The 17,282-nt window shown below is 46.3% G+C and overlaps 1 protein-coding gene across 3 annotated transcripts in view; it reads left to right on the plus strand.

Annotated features, from left to right (window-relative positions):
* The window catches only part of FGF18 (fibroblast growth factor 18), a 76,775-nt gene that overhangs the window by 24,434 nt on the left and 35,059 nt on the right, over nt 1–17,282 (plus strand). For all 3 annotated transcript variants that reach the window (XM_064161645.1, XM_064161646.1, XM_064161647.1), the window contains one exon: nt 5,911–6,091. In XM_064161645.1, coding sequence (XP_064017715.1) covers nt 5,911–6,091 — 181 coding nt within the window. The remainder of the gene's footprint in view (nt 1–5,910; nt 6,092–17,282) is intronic.

Consider the following 17,282-nt stretch of genomic DNA (forward strand, 5'->3'; position numbering starts at 1 on the left):
GTACACAGTCATCATCCAAGGGGCATATCCAGAGGCTGAGAGTGCAACACAGCTTTTTGGATGTTTGTTTTTCAAGGGAGAAATACTTCTGTGTGAATTTGAGGAAGAAATCAACACCAAACCAAAGATCTAATTCCTATTGTTTTGAGGAGCTTATTTACATTTATGTGGTCCTGACACTGCCATACACCACTGGATGCACAGAGTGTGACTCTGGAGTGTCCTTTCCCTTTGCCTGGAGTTTCTGCTGTACATCTGAATGTGGAGATTCTTTGTGTTAGATGAATTTGCAAATGTGTTTCTGAGCCCAGAGAAGTGAGTATGCCAAAGCAGCGCACATCCACTTCTTTCCGACTTCAAACTGGGCTCCGTAACAATATCCTGGTGATGGACTGACTTTGCAGTTAAGAGGAGAAAAAAGCAGCAAATAAGGAGTGCATTGTGTTTCACTGCACATCGAGGATGGCTGTCATGGTGAGCTAGCAAATCCTCCTGTAATTGGCATAGAGGAATTTTGCCAAAGTCATGGAAGCAAAGTGGTTTGTTGCTTGCCTTTGTGGACTTGAGAGAGATCTGTCTTGGATATCCTCTTGATGACCTTATTGAGTTAACTTTCATGTGTTTAGAAGGTCATGGAGAAAATCATTAATATTAAGTTGATTTGATGGCTGAAAGGTAATAAGTATTTCCTGCTTATCAGATGGGGTTTGAAAGGCCTTTGAATGGCTTGATTTGTTTATCTTTTGCAATCGGTATGGCCCTTAGCAAGAGGGATTTAGTATTCCTAGTTCAGTTTGGGGAATGACATATGGTTTGCTCTCTGAGGCTTGGAGGCTCTGTAGGATAAAAAGCAGAAAAATCAGGAAATTCTGAAGTCCAGCTCCCAGCTGACTTGGCCATGCTGAGAGCCCCGGACATCTCATGCTGTAACACTTTGTGACATGAACAATAACAAATTAACATCCCATTTTACTGAAAAGCTCAAAATAGAAAATTTGAAGTGCTTGGAGGCTGGTTGGATGGAAAGCCAAATCCCATAAACATGGCTTGGCACTGTGAGGGTTTCATTGACCTTGGCAGGGCTGTGGTTGCTTTCAGCAAGGCATCGCTGACTGCAGAGATGTGGCACAAGCTCGTGTAGGACTAACATGGCAGTGCAGCTGTCAGAGGCTTTTGCTGTTCTTGAGCGTTTCTTGGATGACTTAATGGTGAAAGCTTAGGCTGCAACAGTGAAATGGTCCTTCCCTCGCCCTCCATCTGGGATGTAACAAATAGGAAAGTCATTCTTTAAGCTGAAGGATGGTTGTAAAGCCATTTAAAATGAAATGCGCTCATTGTCTGAGCAAAAAAAAGCACTTGGAAATCTCCCGGTGTGGGCTGTCTGAGGGCAGATGTGGTTGCTGTGGCAGCTTGGAGAGGTGGTAGAGCTAAATGAACCTACCTTGAAGGGCTGGATGAGTACAACAGATAGAGGAAGAAGAGCTGCTGCTTTCCAGAAGTAAGGCACTTCTGGTGCATTCAGTGCGTCAGAGGCTTGAGGTGATATTTGTTGTAAAAGGAAAGCTGTTTGTTCCCTGCATAAGCTCTGTGTTGCTAACTGTAGGATGTCTTCGTAGCTGTGTGGTATCACTGAAAAATGTAGTGATAAATAAATGATTAATAGATGAGGGACTGATTTAAAATAAGGGTGGGGGGGGAAGTAAAGAGGAAGAATAAAAATGAAGCTGAATTTGATGCTCTGTCTTATCAACTGGGATTTTGTAGGCTATAAATTGTTGGCAAGGAGCAAGAGGGAGTTATGTGAAACTTGCTATCCTGAGATGCTGAATATACCCTGCACAGACAGAAGCCTGTACCAGTTGGATATATCTGCCAAGCAGACCACAACACAACCCCAAATCCCACCAAAACACTGAAGGAGATAAAGTAATGGAATAAAGGAAATCCTTTTCCTGTCCCTAGAGAGTGTTGGGCTGTTTGGGACCTGTTGTGCTGAGCTCTGGGTCCAGCACTCATAGATTTTGTTACCTACAGTGTGGATGTATGGAAGAACAGATTTAAAGTGCCAAAAGAAAAAGTGGTCCTTTTGTGTATGATAATAGTTTAAAAAAAATTCCTTTTGCTTTGAGGAAGAGAAGTGCAAGCCCTTAACTTTGCAAGTGGGACTTAAAGACGTTTCTCCATTCGTTTGTGTGTGGTTGTGATGGCTACAGATGTATTTGGGGTGGACAAACTTGATTTTAGGTGACCTTCTTAGAATCACAGAATCAGTCAGGGTCGGAAGGGACCACAAGGATCATGTAGTTCCAACCCCCCTGCCATGGGCAGGGACACCCTACCCTAGATCAGGCTGGCCAGAGCCTCATCCAGCCTGGCCTTAAACACCTCTAGAGATGGACCCTCAACCACCTCCTGGAGCAACCCATTCCAGGCTTTCACCCCTCTCATGCTGAACAACTCCCTCCTCACTTCCATTCTGAATCTCCCCATCTCCAGCTTTGCTCCATTCCCCCTAGTGCTGTCACTACCTGACATCCTAAAAAGTCGCTCTCCATCTTTTTTTGTAGCCCCCTTCAGATACTGGAAGGCCACAATAAGGTCACCTCAGAGCCTCCTTTTCTCCAGACTGACCAGCCCCAACTCTTTCAGTCTGTCCTCATAGGAGAGGTGCTCCAGCCCCCTGATCATCCTCGTGGCCCTTCTCTGTACACAATCCTGCACATCCATATCTCTCTTGTAATAGGGGCTCCAGAACTGGATGCAGTACTCCAGGTGGGGTCTCACCGGAGTGGAATAGATGGGGAGAATCACCTCCCTCGCCCTGCTTGTCACACTTCTCCTGATGCAGCCAAGGCTCTGGTTGGCTTTTTGTGCTGCAAGTGCACACTGCTGGCTCATGTTGAGCTTCTTGTCCACCAGCACCCCCAAGTCCCTCTCCTCAGGGCTGCTGTCCAGCCAGTCACTGCCCAGCCTGGATTTGTGCTCGACCCAGATGCAGGACCTTGCATGTGGTCTTGTTGAACCTTCTTGAGCTAGTGTGGGTGAGCAGTTACTGAAGGAGGCATATGTGACTGATTGGTTTTTTTAATTTTGAAAGAGAGTCTTTCTTCTGGCACCTATAAATGGACTTTCTTACCTCAGTAAAGTTAGCTGCTTGAGGGAGTGAGCTCTTCAGGGCAGGGAGACTGTGAGAATGGGCTCCAACAATGATCAAATAGGTTTTATCTCATGAAATCAACACTGCATGAAATTTTATGTTAGAGTATTGATACTCTCTGCTGTGGGCCAGATGCAGCCCAGGCTGGCATGGCTAATTCACCTTGGCCACATTCCAGCAGAGCATCATCCTGTTTCAACAGATTGGTTAAGTGGATGCTTATCTTTAAGCAGACAGCTAAGTCCTGGGGGCTTCACTGCTGCTTTGGTCCATGTCTGCTTGACCAGGGGACAGGTCAGATGTCAGAAGAACCTGTAGCACCTTCCTTCTCCAGAACTTTATTTCCCTGGATTAGCGCTGGCCTTGTTACTGGAGAAGTGAAGGATAGAGAAGCTCTTGAGCTGACTTCATTTCAGGAGTCAGTGTCCCCACTGAACCTTGCATCATGCTGCCATTGGGGTTGGGGTTGTGGGTGATGCCAGACAAGCCCTCAGCTGGGGGAGTACTCATCATCCTTCTGGGCTGCAGTGTGCCCTTCTTGTGAAGGGAGGTGACACTTAATTAGCTGATCTTGGCCAGAAGAAGGGTAACGAATATGCAGAGGTGACTTTACTGCGTGTTCGGAACTCACCATAGTGCAGGATGGCTCCATGAGTGCTTCAGGGTGCACTTGAGGACTGCGGCTATAGACAGGATCTGTGATGTGAGTGCTGGAGTGACAATTAAAAGAGAGAATGAAGCCATCTTTTGGAAAACAGATTGCCTTTTCTGTCAGAAGTTTCCAAGAAAGCAAAGCAACCTGCCCATCCCCCCGCTTCAGATCCCACCTGTTTTGTTGGGCTTTTTTGCCTAGAAAAATGTGAAATTCATTAACATGTGGTGAAAGCAATGTAACGACGTCATCTTGATTTAAAATCTGTTTTAAATCTTAAAATGGTGGAGCCAGAGTTTAACTGCACATAGGCTTGCTTTTGTGGGCACAAAGCAGACTGTCGATATTATGGGAACATCTCTGGTTTTAGTAGTTCAGCATCCTTCACAACAATAGAACTTGAAAAGAAAGCAAGAAGAGATTCAGGGGAAAAAATTATTCATATTAAAAGTCAAGTCCAGCTTACTGTGCTTGAATATAGCTATGGTACCTTGGGAGAGGAGAGAGAGAAGTGCCTGGCTTGGCGATGGCCGTGAGCTCTGCTGGCATCCTGTAGTGCCTTCCTGGCAGGCGCTGCAGCTGCTGCTCCTCTCAGGTCCTCAGCTGTGGGTCACAGTTTCTTACTGCACTGTTTTCTGAGAGTGGGAATTATTGCTGTGATTGTGTAATTTTTGCCTGTCATCTCCATCGTCACCTTGTGAGTGCCTGTTTGGATCCTGCATTACTGTGAGCCTGCTTTTGAAGCCTGTGCATTTAGCTTCTGCACTCTCCTCCCAACTTCTGGCAGTGAAATCATAGAATCATAGAGTGTTTAGGGTTGGAAAGGACCTGTAAAGGTTATCTATTCCAACCCCCCCCCGCAGTGATCTGGGACATCTGCAACTAGAGCAGGTTGCACAGAAGTGGTACGTAGCATTAGAGCTCACCAAGGATGAGTAGACTTTGAACGGTCTTTGTCTTGGTCAACTTAAAAATTGCCTGTTGTGTTCTGTGTGCCACTTGATAATCTTTTGGGTTTGGTTTCCAAATGATTAATTGTCTTGTGAAGGGAAGTCTGCCACCAAAATATTGTCCATCTGTGAGTTAGGAGTGGACAGTGTGCTGGGGCAAACACTCTCAGGGACGGGTTGTGGAGCAGTTTCTGGACTTTGATACTGTTTGGGTGTGAAGTACTTTTGGATGCATGCTGCTTAACCTGTCCTTTGGGAGAGCATCTTGAGAACGTCTGGGTTGTCTGGGCCTCTGACCTTGGGCAAGGCAAGATGTTTCTCTGGAAGCAAAAGCAGGAATCTTGTTTTGGTGTGTCTTGGCAGCAGTTAAGATAGGAAACAAGACCTTCAGAGAAGGGCAGATGTGTCAGAGAAAGTTTCTGGTAATATTTGAAGGTTGTAGTGAGCTAAGGTTAAATTAATCCATTGGCCATAAAAAACAGATGAAGTGGCTTAGGGATCAGACCTATGCTGATAACAACCTCACACCTGGATGTGCTGATTCAGCTCTTGTTGGTCCTTGTGATTTCTCCCTAAGCCATGTCCCTTTTGAGGGGGCAGAGGTGCCTCCATAGACAGACACGAGTGAGCTGGCTTCACTGAAAAGCAGAGCTGGCAAAATCCTTAGGCTGAAGAGTGCCCACATGCAAGTGATACTTTTATCCCAGTAGGTGTTATGCCTGTGCAAAACTAGACTCCAGTCTGCTGATGTCAGCTGTGAATCCAGGGAATCAGCTGAAGGTGAAACAAGTTCTCTGCAATAGAGTTGTCCATCCCCTTTCTCCCACATGTGTCTGTGTAACCTGGTAGAGACTATGCGAAGGAGAAGCTAATTTATGACCAGTGTGTCTGACCAGGATTAAATCAAAGCAGGACTGAACAGAAGCTTTTACTTGAGCCTCCCCAGTTTGATTGTGAAAACCCAGGTCTGTTTCACTATCAAGAGCCAATGCCATGTTGAGTTCCTGGCCATAGCTGTCAAGGGAAGGGCAGCCAAATCCCAGTCATCTCAGGCCAAGTGCCCATTGCTAGGTTGGTTTGAAGTCTTTCTGCCCAAGATGCTCATTTTGTTTCATGACCTGTTCTATTCTTTCTCCCCCACGCCCTCTCAGATGTTTGCTGCCGAGGAGAATGTAGATTTTCGGATACACGTGGAGAACCAGACGCGAGCGAGGGACGACGTGAGCAGGAAGCAGCTTCGGCTCTATCAGCTCTACAGCAGGACAAGCGGGAAACACATCCAAGTGCTCGGCAGGAGGATCAGTGCCAAAGGAGAAGATGGAGATAAATATGGTAAGAATATTAACTAGGATCCCCCAGACTCCTAAGTCTGCTTTAATCCTGTATGTTGGGCTGAAAACCTTCTGGGAGAAAAGTATGAGCAACAGAAAGCAGGTTCAAAGCGGGGAAAAAAGAACACCAAAATTCTGTGCTAAGAACATGGGATTTTATTAGTGTGTGATGGTGCTTGAATAGAAATATCTTCTTCTGCCTGATGGATGAGCTCATGGAGTGTCTATGTAACTCATAAACGGTACCCAAGTTGGTGATTTGGGTTGTTCTTTCTCCATGAACTGCAGGCTCGAGTTTGGGTGAATCCAGTGCTTCAATGAAGTGCTCTTGTCTTTCTAGGCTTGGGGGATATTTGATTTGAGCTGAGATAAAACAGACTTTGGAGATTTGAGTGTTCCCCAGAGCTTAAGTTGAATCTTGAGGCATGTAGATCCTACAGGAATGCAAGTAATTGAACATCCCCTGGGCTAGCAGCATGTTCAACTATTCTCGTGGTGCTTTGCACACAAGCAGCATGTTAGAGATGGTGCTGGCAGGCTGAATCATGATAACCTGCAATTCTGCTTTACTTTGAGGTGGTTGTGGCAGAGATGCTCTTGCTCAAGGCAGTTGCTAGAAGAATTTTAGGGCTGTTCAGAGAATGGATTCTTTTTCTCTTGGAGGTGTACATTCATGTGTTGCTGCAGAGGTGTGCGTATGCATTGGCTAGTGTGCAAGTTCATATGAGATTAACGTCATATGCAGCACTGGCGAGGTGAGCTTTGATGATGGCAGGTCAATGTCTGGGAACAATTGTTCCCTCAGGAGCTTCAGGCAGGATGTGGTACACTCTGTGCCTAGTGCTGAGAGCAGTGACTGTCATTGCCAATATATGCAGGGGAGCAAGGTGAGCTGTGCCATGGGAGGTGACAGCTAGGGAGCACCTGGCTGGTGTGAAATGAACCCCCACAGCTCTTGAGAAGAGTCAGTTTCTCAGAGAAAGCCCTGCTCTGGGGTCTCATCAACCTTGTCCTTTGTCACTCCCAAATTTCCAGATAAAACAGGAGTGTAAAGTGCCATTTGGCTGCTAATTATTGTGTCATTTGATTGCATTCATCCCCTTCAGGTTTGATATGTAAACCAGTGGCTGCTGCCTGCCCAGGGAGCGCTCATGCCCAGGGTGACTGTCAGGTAGCGTGATGTGGTTTTCCTCTCCGTGAAAGAAGGCAGCATTTACAGTGGGGTGCAGCAGGGAAGTGTGCCCGTGAGCAGCTGACAAGTGCTAATTTATGTGTCAAAGCCCATCTTGTCCCCTTCATACATATGCAATCGTGTCTGAACAACAAATCCCCACGCAGGAGCGCGCTCCTGACCGCTGCCTGTGCTGCAGATTGCAGAGCCCAAGATTTTCAGTCTGAGAGCTCCCTGGTGCTGGTGTTGCTGCTTGCCACCTATTTCTCTCCACTCCTGGAAAACTCAGAGTGCCAGTCATGGAGGCCATTTGCTGGCACCTCGCCTGGTGCCTCCCCTCTGTCTCCTAATGAAAGTCCTCGACATGCAAAGCCTTCTCATCCCTATCCCTAGTGAAAGGTTATGGAAATTTGTTCAGCATCTTTCTTGGCACAGGAACATTTAGAGCATGATAATCGGGGAGACAGTGAGGTGGGACATGGAGGTCCAGGATGTGACCATGCAGGGCTCCTAGCTGTGATAATGAAGGGGGGAGAGATGTCAGAGTTACTGAAGTGAGAACCATCTGTGTTACAGCCAAAACTGGATACAAAGGCAATGACACAGGATTCATTATGTGCTGGGAACCCCTCCCCCCGAGGCATTATTATGGAGTAACCTTTGATCAAGACCAGAGAAAGGCTTAAACCTGGTCTGAGGATCTCAACAGTTGCGAACTTTTGATCCACATCTCCGTCTTGCTGGTTGAGCTTGCCTCTGCAGGAGGACACCTTTACCCTCCTGCAGCAGCAGATGGGTGGTTTTCCTCTTGCCCTTTTTCTCTCCCCCCACCCCTTCACTGTCTGGATGCTGGCACAGTGAGTCAGAGACAGGCTTGGCACTGGGCAGTGCCCAGCTCCTTTCTTGGCTACCATGCACTTGCAGACAGTGCAGTCTTCCACAGCTTCTTCACTGTCTTTACCCTGTCCCCACCGGCAGGGGAAATGATGGTGGAGGTGATGTGGATAGACGTCCTAAAGATTACAGCTGGGAAAAGTTTTGGGAGACTGAGCAAGAGTCAATACCTGACAAAAGGCCAGAGATGTGGGAAAAGAGACCCGTGAGCTGGTTCCTGCCCTGAATTCTCCCAGCATCTGAGTCTCGTTAAGAGAAGGTAACATTAGTCAAGGACAGAGTCAGTCCAGTCTTAATGTGAGCAGCTCTGTGGAGCAGGTAGCTGTGTCTGAGATCCGTAGTGCTCATCACTAGCCATTAGCACTAACCAGCTTTAGGGGTGAGGGAGGCAATACCATTTTAGCAGGTCTCCTCCCATATATTGACAACTGGTTAAAGAACAGTGTCCAAGTGAAGAACTGCTTGGGGTTTTTTCTTTTCACGTATACAGCTTCCAAATGGCTGATGTGGGAGGGGTGTCCTGCCTTTGAAGGCAGGTTAGTTTTATTGCAAGGTTTTATTGACTTCTGTAAAACTTCTCACCTCTTGGTTGAAGAGAATGCCCCGAAAAGAAGGGAGGTGGCAAGTCTCAGGCAGAGAATTACTCATTTCTAAGTAGCCACCATAAGAACAGCAAAATGATCAGCTAGCCCTGGTCCAGGAAGAGAAGATACCACAGGGCTGGGGGAACTGGCTGGAGGAAAGCCCTTGGAGTGTTTTATCTAGGTCTGCAATCGCATGCTCTGCAATGCTCAGCTTTGCTGGCACAATAATTCTGGGATGTAATTTTTGGCATATGTGTTCTTTGGGGCCAAGATCTGGCCCCATGTGTCAAATTATTAAATGGCAAATTAAGTCAGTTAATAGAATTAATTGAGTCGATGTAATCCTTTTAATCAGATGGATTTGATCCCTTCTCAGATGAATTAGAATCCATTAACAGATAAGTCAATTATTGGGCGAAATTAAATCTAATAATAATGCCTGCTGCTCACAGCAACGCTAATTAATCTAAATACACTTACCTATCTCCCAAGGTTGTATGGGTTTTTTTTTTTAGGGTTTAATTGATGTTCCTAAAGTGCTCTGAGATCTTTAGATAACAATCTATGCGAGCAAAATATTATCTCTTAACAGACTATAAACTAATTAAAAGACTGATCTATTTACAGATTGCATTTTTACTTTAATCTCTTCGACCTATTCAGTAGGAGTTTGCACTGGCCCAGAAAAACAATATTCCTGTTATAAGCTACTTATTACTTTACAGGTTCCTAAGTGGTCCTTTCATTCAGAAAATGAAAGGGGGAAGAAGAAAAAAAACAACCATTAAAGTGCTGACAAAAAAAAATAAAAAAGCAGAAGAAAAGGACCTGGAACCTTTATATTCTACCTCCGATAAATGGTACAGATAGGGAAGAGAGGGATCAGTGACCTGAAACCTTAGATCCTTTCATTTATTTTCATTTCACAAAAGGCAGAAGACATTCTATCCTGTTTGTTCATGATCTTTGTATCCGGTGCAGTTGGGGAGACAGAGCTCTCTTGGTTGGGTGAAGGCATTTTTTGCCTCATTTGTATTTCACAGCCATGTGATTTTGGGTTTTATTTGTCCCCGGCTACTGCTGTCCTGCGGGCGATGAGAAGTGATAGCCATCAGGAGAGAGGCGAGGGGGGTGCCAGGGGCCTTTGGGCTTGCCCTCTCTGGGGAGGTAACTTGTCTTTGTTGTGAGCGCTTGAGGGTCCTGGTGACTGGGATGGAATCACTAAAGCTAGGAAAGGCCTCTGAGATCATCAAGTCCAGCCGTCTGTGTGGTGTATGTAGGTAGGTGATTAGTCGGCGTGTTCCAGGTCACTATCCAGGGGTATTTTGTCTGTTGACCCAGAGTCTAGCATAGTTTAAAAAAAAAACAACTCTTGCCCCCCTCCCCCCCCCCCCGAATGTTATAAACCATCTATTTTTCAAAGCTTCTCATTTACCAACCGTCTAGTCTGTGACATGGGAGGCTTTGTCTGAGGATAGCCCACACAGGGGACACCTCACAGGTATGACAGCTCTCCTCAGCATCCTGTTCTTTATCTGGGTTCGTGCAAAAACAGTCGACATGAAGTGCTTTATTCCAGTTCTGCACAAAAAATGATGCTAGGTGGTAAAGGAACCAGATTTGGGACAACATCATCACTGCCAGAATTTTCAGCCGCTCTGAGTGGTGAGAGTCCCCTGAGTTCAGTGCGGTTTGGCTCAGAGCTCCAGAGATGCTCCTGAGACAGGAGGACTGGGGAGGTTAACAGGGTTTGCTAACAGGGTGTTAACAAATCATGGGTCAGGAAGACCAAGGAGGGAAGTAAATTTAAAGAGGTGGTGCAGGCATTATGCCAGGCATTGCCTCCACGTGTCATGGGCATTTGGGGTAAAGAATATCCCGCCCTCTATGCATGTGCTTTTTTGAGGTCCTGGGTAAAGCAGGGAGCTTGAAGAGATAGGTACCTTCCTTCTGGGGGATATTCTCTGCAGCTTGCAGTCCCCGCCTTCTGTTCTGGCTGGAGCTTCCCAGAGATGCCAGTGGACAAGCCCATGGAGAGCACATTACAGCTGTCTAGACATCAGCCACACTCCATCCCGCCAGAGATTTCATTTGTGGTAGAAGTGGGCTCTGTTCCACGAGGAGGTGTAATATGTGTGGAAAATATTATTATAGCAAAATAGCCTCCTTTAATTGACTCTACATTTTGCAGGATGCCTTCCTAGGTTTGGGTAATCCTGTGCTCTCCAGAATTAATGAGCTGACATAGCACTTCTTGGGGTTTGGCAGCCTGACAGCTAATTTAGAACTCCCTAAACTCATTTCACTAATGACTCCCATTTGTTCTATCTCAAAGCCTGGAAACAAATGCAAAATACCAGTGCCATTGTCCCATCTTTAGCAAGTCATTCTTTCCCCTCGGTGTTTCTGGCACCTTAACAGCAAGCTGCCTTGGGAAACCTGATTAACCCTTTCCCGTCCCAGAATAGTTAAAATCAATTTTGATGCCCCTCCTGGGAAGAAAAAAACCCATAAACTCCTTGTGGCTGGAAGGCACGGGGAAGACGAAAGCTGTATCCCGAGCTGCAAATGGGGTTAGTTAAATAGAGCTGTATTTCCATAGGCTGGGAACTCAGAGTCCTGCTTTTCTTGCCAGGAACCAGGTATGTGCAGAGGGCCTGCCCGTCCCTGGGCAGCCCAGCTCCGTGCCCCGCACGGGCGGTGATTCCCTTTGTAGTTTATTCCGCTGACCGTCAGGGTGGCTGTTTCCTATTTAAATGCCCTATCGCTGCCTCCAGTCTCTTCCCATTACAGTTTTGACGTGACAACAAGACAAATAATTTTTTTAAAAGACCTTTTATCTTCTAAATCATTTATTTTCACTTACTTAGCCCGGGGGCAGAGCTGACCTCAGCGAAGGGGATGATCATTCACCGTGGCAGCTGTACAGTCATATGGGTCCTGGGGACTGGCCTGAGCCACAGAAGCCTTCGCCCTCCAGCTGCTGTGTCGTGGCTCTGGGTGTTTTCCCTTCTTGCCCAACATCGCCTGGTTGCTTTACTGATATTTTTCCCCCCCTCTCCTTTCTCAAAATATCTTCTCATCTGTAGGAGGGCAGTGGTGGAGTTCTCTTTGGAAAGCAGGCGTGGGGATGAACTGCGGTGCTGTGGCCAGAGGGTTGCTTTGTTGAGCCGTGCATGGAGGCAGTGGAGCTGGGACTGGGATAAGGACTGGGGCTGAAGTCGTGTCTAGAGATAGGGCTTAGGCTGCACCTGAGACGGGGGCTGGGAGCCTCCACTGTCCTCATCATCCAGGAGATTCTGAGAGGTTCGTCAGACATTTGAAATGTGTCACAATCCTCTTATATGAGCCATCTGTACATATAAGATGTTTTCCCTTTTTTATTCTGCCATATTCTGTGCATGTGTTAGGCTAAGGGAAAGCTCTGCAATGAGGAGGGATACAGTGAGAAGTTTAGGGAGAAAAATCCAAGCGTTTTGCATTTTGATTCACGACAAAGCTACCTCAATGTGTGTGTTTGCCAGTTTCCTTTATTTTTGTTTTTGACAGCTGCTACCCTAAACTCCCACTGTGATCAGTGTCACACCTGAAGTTCAGCTCTCTGCAGCAGTCTCTGTCTGCTACCTGTAGTAACAGCAGAAAGCCATCTTTATTTTTCTTCTGACACTACAGGGATTTTTGATATCCATACTTCTGGACTTAGAGATGGCTTAAAGAACCTTGACTTCCATGGAAACAACACAAAAATGGCCTTTCAGTTCTGTGTCCAAATTCCAGATCTCCAGGTCTGGAAAACAACAGCCTGTCAGTAACTATTGAGGACCCAGAAATAATGAGAAGCAATTTAGAGGTCTACTGATAATTAGTAATTTTTAATTTCTGTGTGGAGTTTTAGAAAGCAAGCTACAAAGTGAAAAAATCTCTATTTTCATGCAAGCCATAAAAGGGTTTTTGTTAACAGTTTGTGTGTGTGTGTATAATTCTGTGCTGTGATTTAAGTGTTCCCATTAGAAATGCAGAATAGGAAATAGGATCCCATCTGTGAGCAATTTAGGAGGAAGTGAGACAATGGAGTCGATTGCTGCTTCAGTTTAGATAATCAATACAAATATTATTAGTATAGTGATTTATCTTCTGAGACACGTTATGAAAATGTGAATGCCAGACCCTGAAGACAGGTCAATATGATATTATCTGTTCTTGCCATACTGGGATTACGTTTTTTTTTCCCATGAAGCTTGAGCAGCTGCTTGACTAAATGTTCTTCCTTGGCTGTGATGAAATAATGCAGAAACAAAGTTGAGGCTTCCCTTTCTCCTCCGTGACTCTGCAAGCATACGGTGCATATTAGTACAAAGGCTACTTTTACCTGAAATTTGTGGCTGGGGACTGCAGGGTGGATACTAAGAGATGGTCTTTTAGGTCCCTTCCAACCCAGACAACTCTGTGATGAAGTTCTCACAGAAGTTTGCATAATTTTGAATGTATTTCTAGGTCATGAGTGATTTGGTGCACAAATGCTGGGAGAGTTCCTTTGACTTTATTGCAGTTGGTCTATGCTAGTGTCTGTTATCAAGCCTTGGGTTGTGGTATCTGAGGTTCCCTCATATCAAAGCATTTGGCCAGTTATTGTGGCCTTCCAGTATCTAAAGGGGGCTTACAAAAAAGGTGGAGAGGGATTTTTTAGGATATCAGGTAGTGACAGGACTAGGGGGAATGGAGCAAAGTTGGATGTGGAGCAATTCAGACTGGAAGTGAGGAGGAAGTTCTTCACTGTGAGGGCAGTGAGAACCTGGACTGGGTTGCCCAGGGAGGCGGTTGAGGCCTCATCTCTGGAGGTGTTTAAGTCCAGGCTGGATGAGGCTCTGGCCAGCCTGATCTAGGGTAGGATGTCCCTGCCTATGGTAGGAGGATTGGAAGTAGATGATCCTTGTGGTCCCTTCCAACCCTGACTGATTCTGTGATTCTAACTTGGTTCTTGAGAATGCAACTAGAAGTACCCTGTGAATAGGCTGGTACATTTTAAAAACTGCTTTTTAATTGCTTTTGCTTTAAAGATGAGGGAAGGAAAACATCATCAACAAATTGTCTTGTGAATTTTGGCTTTGGTGTACACTGCTACGCATGTTGTCAAGTGGCCACAAATTTGTCCTTCATGAGAAGCATTTGGTGAAAATGAAAAATGTCAATAATCTCCTTAAGGACATGCCTAATTAAAGACAGGATGGGAAGTTCAAAACTTGATGTGTAAAGAGCACATGTCTGAGTAAGGAGAATATGGCATATCCCTAGGCTGCTGCTCGAGGACACCTAAAGCAAGTATTGTGCTTTGCTAGATACTTAATGTTTGGTGGACTTAAGCCAAGTTGTTCAGCTGGAGCAACCTGCATTCCACTCTGCCCAGGTTAGATGGTGGGACACTAAGGCTGGACCCTCTAGACAGTGGAGGGAGAAGAACTTTTGCTCCTCATGTATAATGGAGTGATCTGAATTTAATCTTCTGAACCTCTTTGTGTGTGTCTCTCTCATCTCTAAATCAAGGGTCGCACTATTCCCTCACCTCACATTGCAAAGGGAGAGATGCTATAGAGGTGGTGCAAATGGAGACCACATTGCTAGCTTGGTTAGAAGTGATTATTTGGTGTTTTTAGGTGCTGTGAGACCACTCCTCTTTTCAGGTTGGGGTTTCCTCAAGAAAGGTGTTAGACTTTATGAAAAAGCAAGGCACTTGAATTGCTCAGATTTCACCTCAGCTCTTTTCAAACCCAGATAGTCAGGAATTTCCGCAGCTGCGAGGTGGAGCACAGCAAACATTAACAAGGCCAGCAGCATTGCCTGCCTGTCTGGAAGAGGAGGGAAGAGCCTGGACCCTTCAAAACTGCACTGAGCCTGGGGCTCAATGGAAAGGTGAAAAATAATGATGCTCTGAAGAGGGGAAATTGCTGATGCATGACGCTCAGAACTCTTCCTGAATCCAAAAAGGGAGCTGAAAACACCCCTCAGAAATGACTATCTGTGGCTTGAACAAAATAGTGTCCGATCAGCATTCAGAAACCGCTGAATCCAGGCCCTTCCAATACTGGCATTTTCCAGACAGCCTGCCAGTCGGATGCTGAGGAGAACACGTGTAGAGTGTCTGCGGTCTCAGCGCTTGCAAGAAGGGGAAGGCGAGCTGGAAGTGAAGGGAGTGAGAAGGCCCAGTTAAAAAGCCCAGTTTTTTCTTACAGTGATGAGGAGGAGGTGTTGGGGTTGAAGGGAGACAGTTGCGTGGCTGCACGCTGCGAACATCCCTTTTGATGAGCTATGCCAAAGCAATAAGAAAACCCTGCCATCTGCCATGACCTTGCCGCCTTCTAGCTGTGGTGATTTTGGGTCTTCTTCAACAAGTAGTTTCCCAGTAATCGCAACTGGATTGCAACTGTGCTGGCTGGAAGGATCCAGCCCCAGGTAGCTCCATGGAGAGGAGTTCTTGTGCTCTGATGCTGCTCAGCTGCTTCTGTTCTTCATCCAAGAGCTAGGCTGTCGAGGTGGAGGAGGAGCAGATGTTGTGCCTGAGTGGTACAATGCTGACGCATGCCATTGGTGTTTGAGCATATGGAAGGAGACAGAAGCTCAGGATCCTGGCTCAAGTTGGCATGGCTGGCGTGGTTTGCTTATACCTGATGTTCTCAAGTGTTTTCGGAAAGACAAGCAGGAGAGGAAATGGGTTGGATGTGAAAAAGGAACTCTAGCAGTAGTGAACGTCACCCACGGCCTCTGGAGGTGATGAAGAACCTAAGAAGCAGTAGGGAAGGGCTAAGAATAGGCTGGCATGTAAACACCAGATACATCTGAAAAAAGAATGTCCAAATGGCCTCAGTGCTTGGCCAGGGACAGTTGTGAGGCTTACAGTGTGTCCATGGCTCCTGTGTGGTGTGGGTGTTAGTGCTGAAGCAGGCTGAGGGGTGCTTTGGGTTCCAAGTTTCAAACTGCACATTGTGTCAGAGGGGGAACTCCGCAGCTGCTGAAAGCTGGGCTTGCCCTGTTGGGATCAGTGATGCTGTCCCAGCTTCCAGCAGCAAAGGAGCTTGCCTGAAGGTACTTCCAGTAAAAATCCCAAATAACATTTCTGCTGGTTGCATGGAGGGATCACGGGGCTGGGTCTCTGTTAAAATCTGAGGCCTGATTATCCTCTTTCCTACACTCATGAAACTCCACCGGCTTCAGCAGAGCTGTTCCAGGAGCTCCTGTGTGAGACTGAAAGGAGATTAAGTGCCCAGCAGTGCCTCCCATTCCTCCTGTGTCTTGCACCTTTGTTAAGACCTTGCATTTCAAACCATTTTAGCCGGTAGGAGGCAAATCAAAGCTGTTAGGTTTTAGCTGGTGACAATGGTGGGGTGCTGTGTGGTGTGCCCAGCCCCTTGCCTTTGTGCCACGTTTGCTCAGCGGTGATTCTGGCCTTTATTTCATTTGCTTCTGCATCTGCATTTGTAACCAGGTTTTTTTTCAAGTTGAGTTTCTGACTGGTGACTCATTAGGAGTAAATAGGCAAAAGGATATTGACTTTACACCTACTAATTTGGGGGTGCTAACAAGCAAGTGTAAGAGCTGTATAGTCACATTCCACCTGGGAGGACTGGAGGAGGGGAGATAAAAAGCCTTGCAAAGAAACTGCACTTTTGTTTCTGGCTCCCAGCCTCGGTTGTTCTTGCAACCATAATGAATTTGGGTGAACATTAGATGGTCACCATTGCTGTAACCTGTTTTGAGGAGAAAGACTTGGGGCCCCTTAACCTGGACAAGAGAAGACTGAGAGGGCAATCTTACAAATGCTTATAAATATCTAAAAGGTGGAGATCATGAGGATGGGGCTGGGTTCTTTTCAGTGGTGGGCAGTGATGGGACAAAGGGCAATAGGTACAAACCCAAACACAGCAGGCTTCACTTGAATTTAAGGAGAAACTTTTTTCATTTGGGAGTGCTTGAGTACTGGAGCAGGTCATGGAGTCTCCTCTGAAGACTTTCAAAACCCAGTTGGAGGCCATCCTGTGCAACCTGATCCAGGTGAACCTGTTTTAGCAGGGGACTTGGACTAGATGTTCTCCAGAGGTCTCTTTTAATGGTCACCATTCTGTGAGTCTTTGATTCTGTGATTGAGCAGCGCTGGCACTTTCTAGCACTGGAACTAGTAAACCTGTGTGGGCATGAGTAGAAGCTGAGATCCTAATTAGATGATGGTAAATATGTTCCTGCAGAAGTAAGGCACCCGTTACAGTGGCTGGTGGAACAAACCCTTCTTCCTGTGGCATATGTGAGTTCAGAGATGCAATGAATGAGTCAGGATGTGTGTTGCTGCCGGTGCTGGCATGCCATGTGGATGCTGCTCTCTGGAGGGGAGATGGAGACATAGAATAGCTTTAATATAGCTGAGGTAGGTACCAACTGCAGCCACCATCAATAGTGTGCGATGTCCATCAGGTAAATGTGACTCAGTGTGACTGCGGGAACAACAGAAGGTTGTCGCCACGGTCAGGCCCAAGGTCTGTTCTCAGTTTCACTGATGC

The sequence above is a fragment of the Pogoniulus pusillus genome, chromosome 22 (assembly GCF_015220805.1).
Source record: "Pogoniulus pusillus isolate bPogPus1 chromosome 22, bPogPus1.pri, whole genome shotgun sequence".
In the NCBI taxonomy this organism is placed as follows: domain Eukaryota; kingdom Metazoa; phylum Chordata; class Aves; order Piciformes; family Lybiidae; genus Pogoniulus; species Pogoniulus pusillus.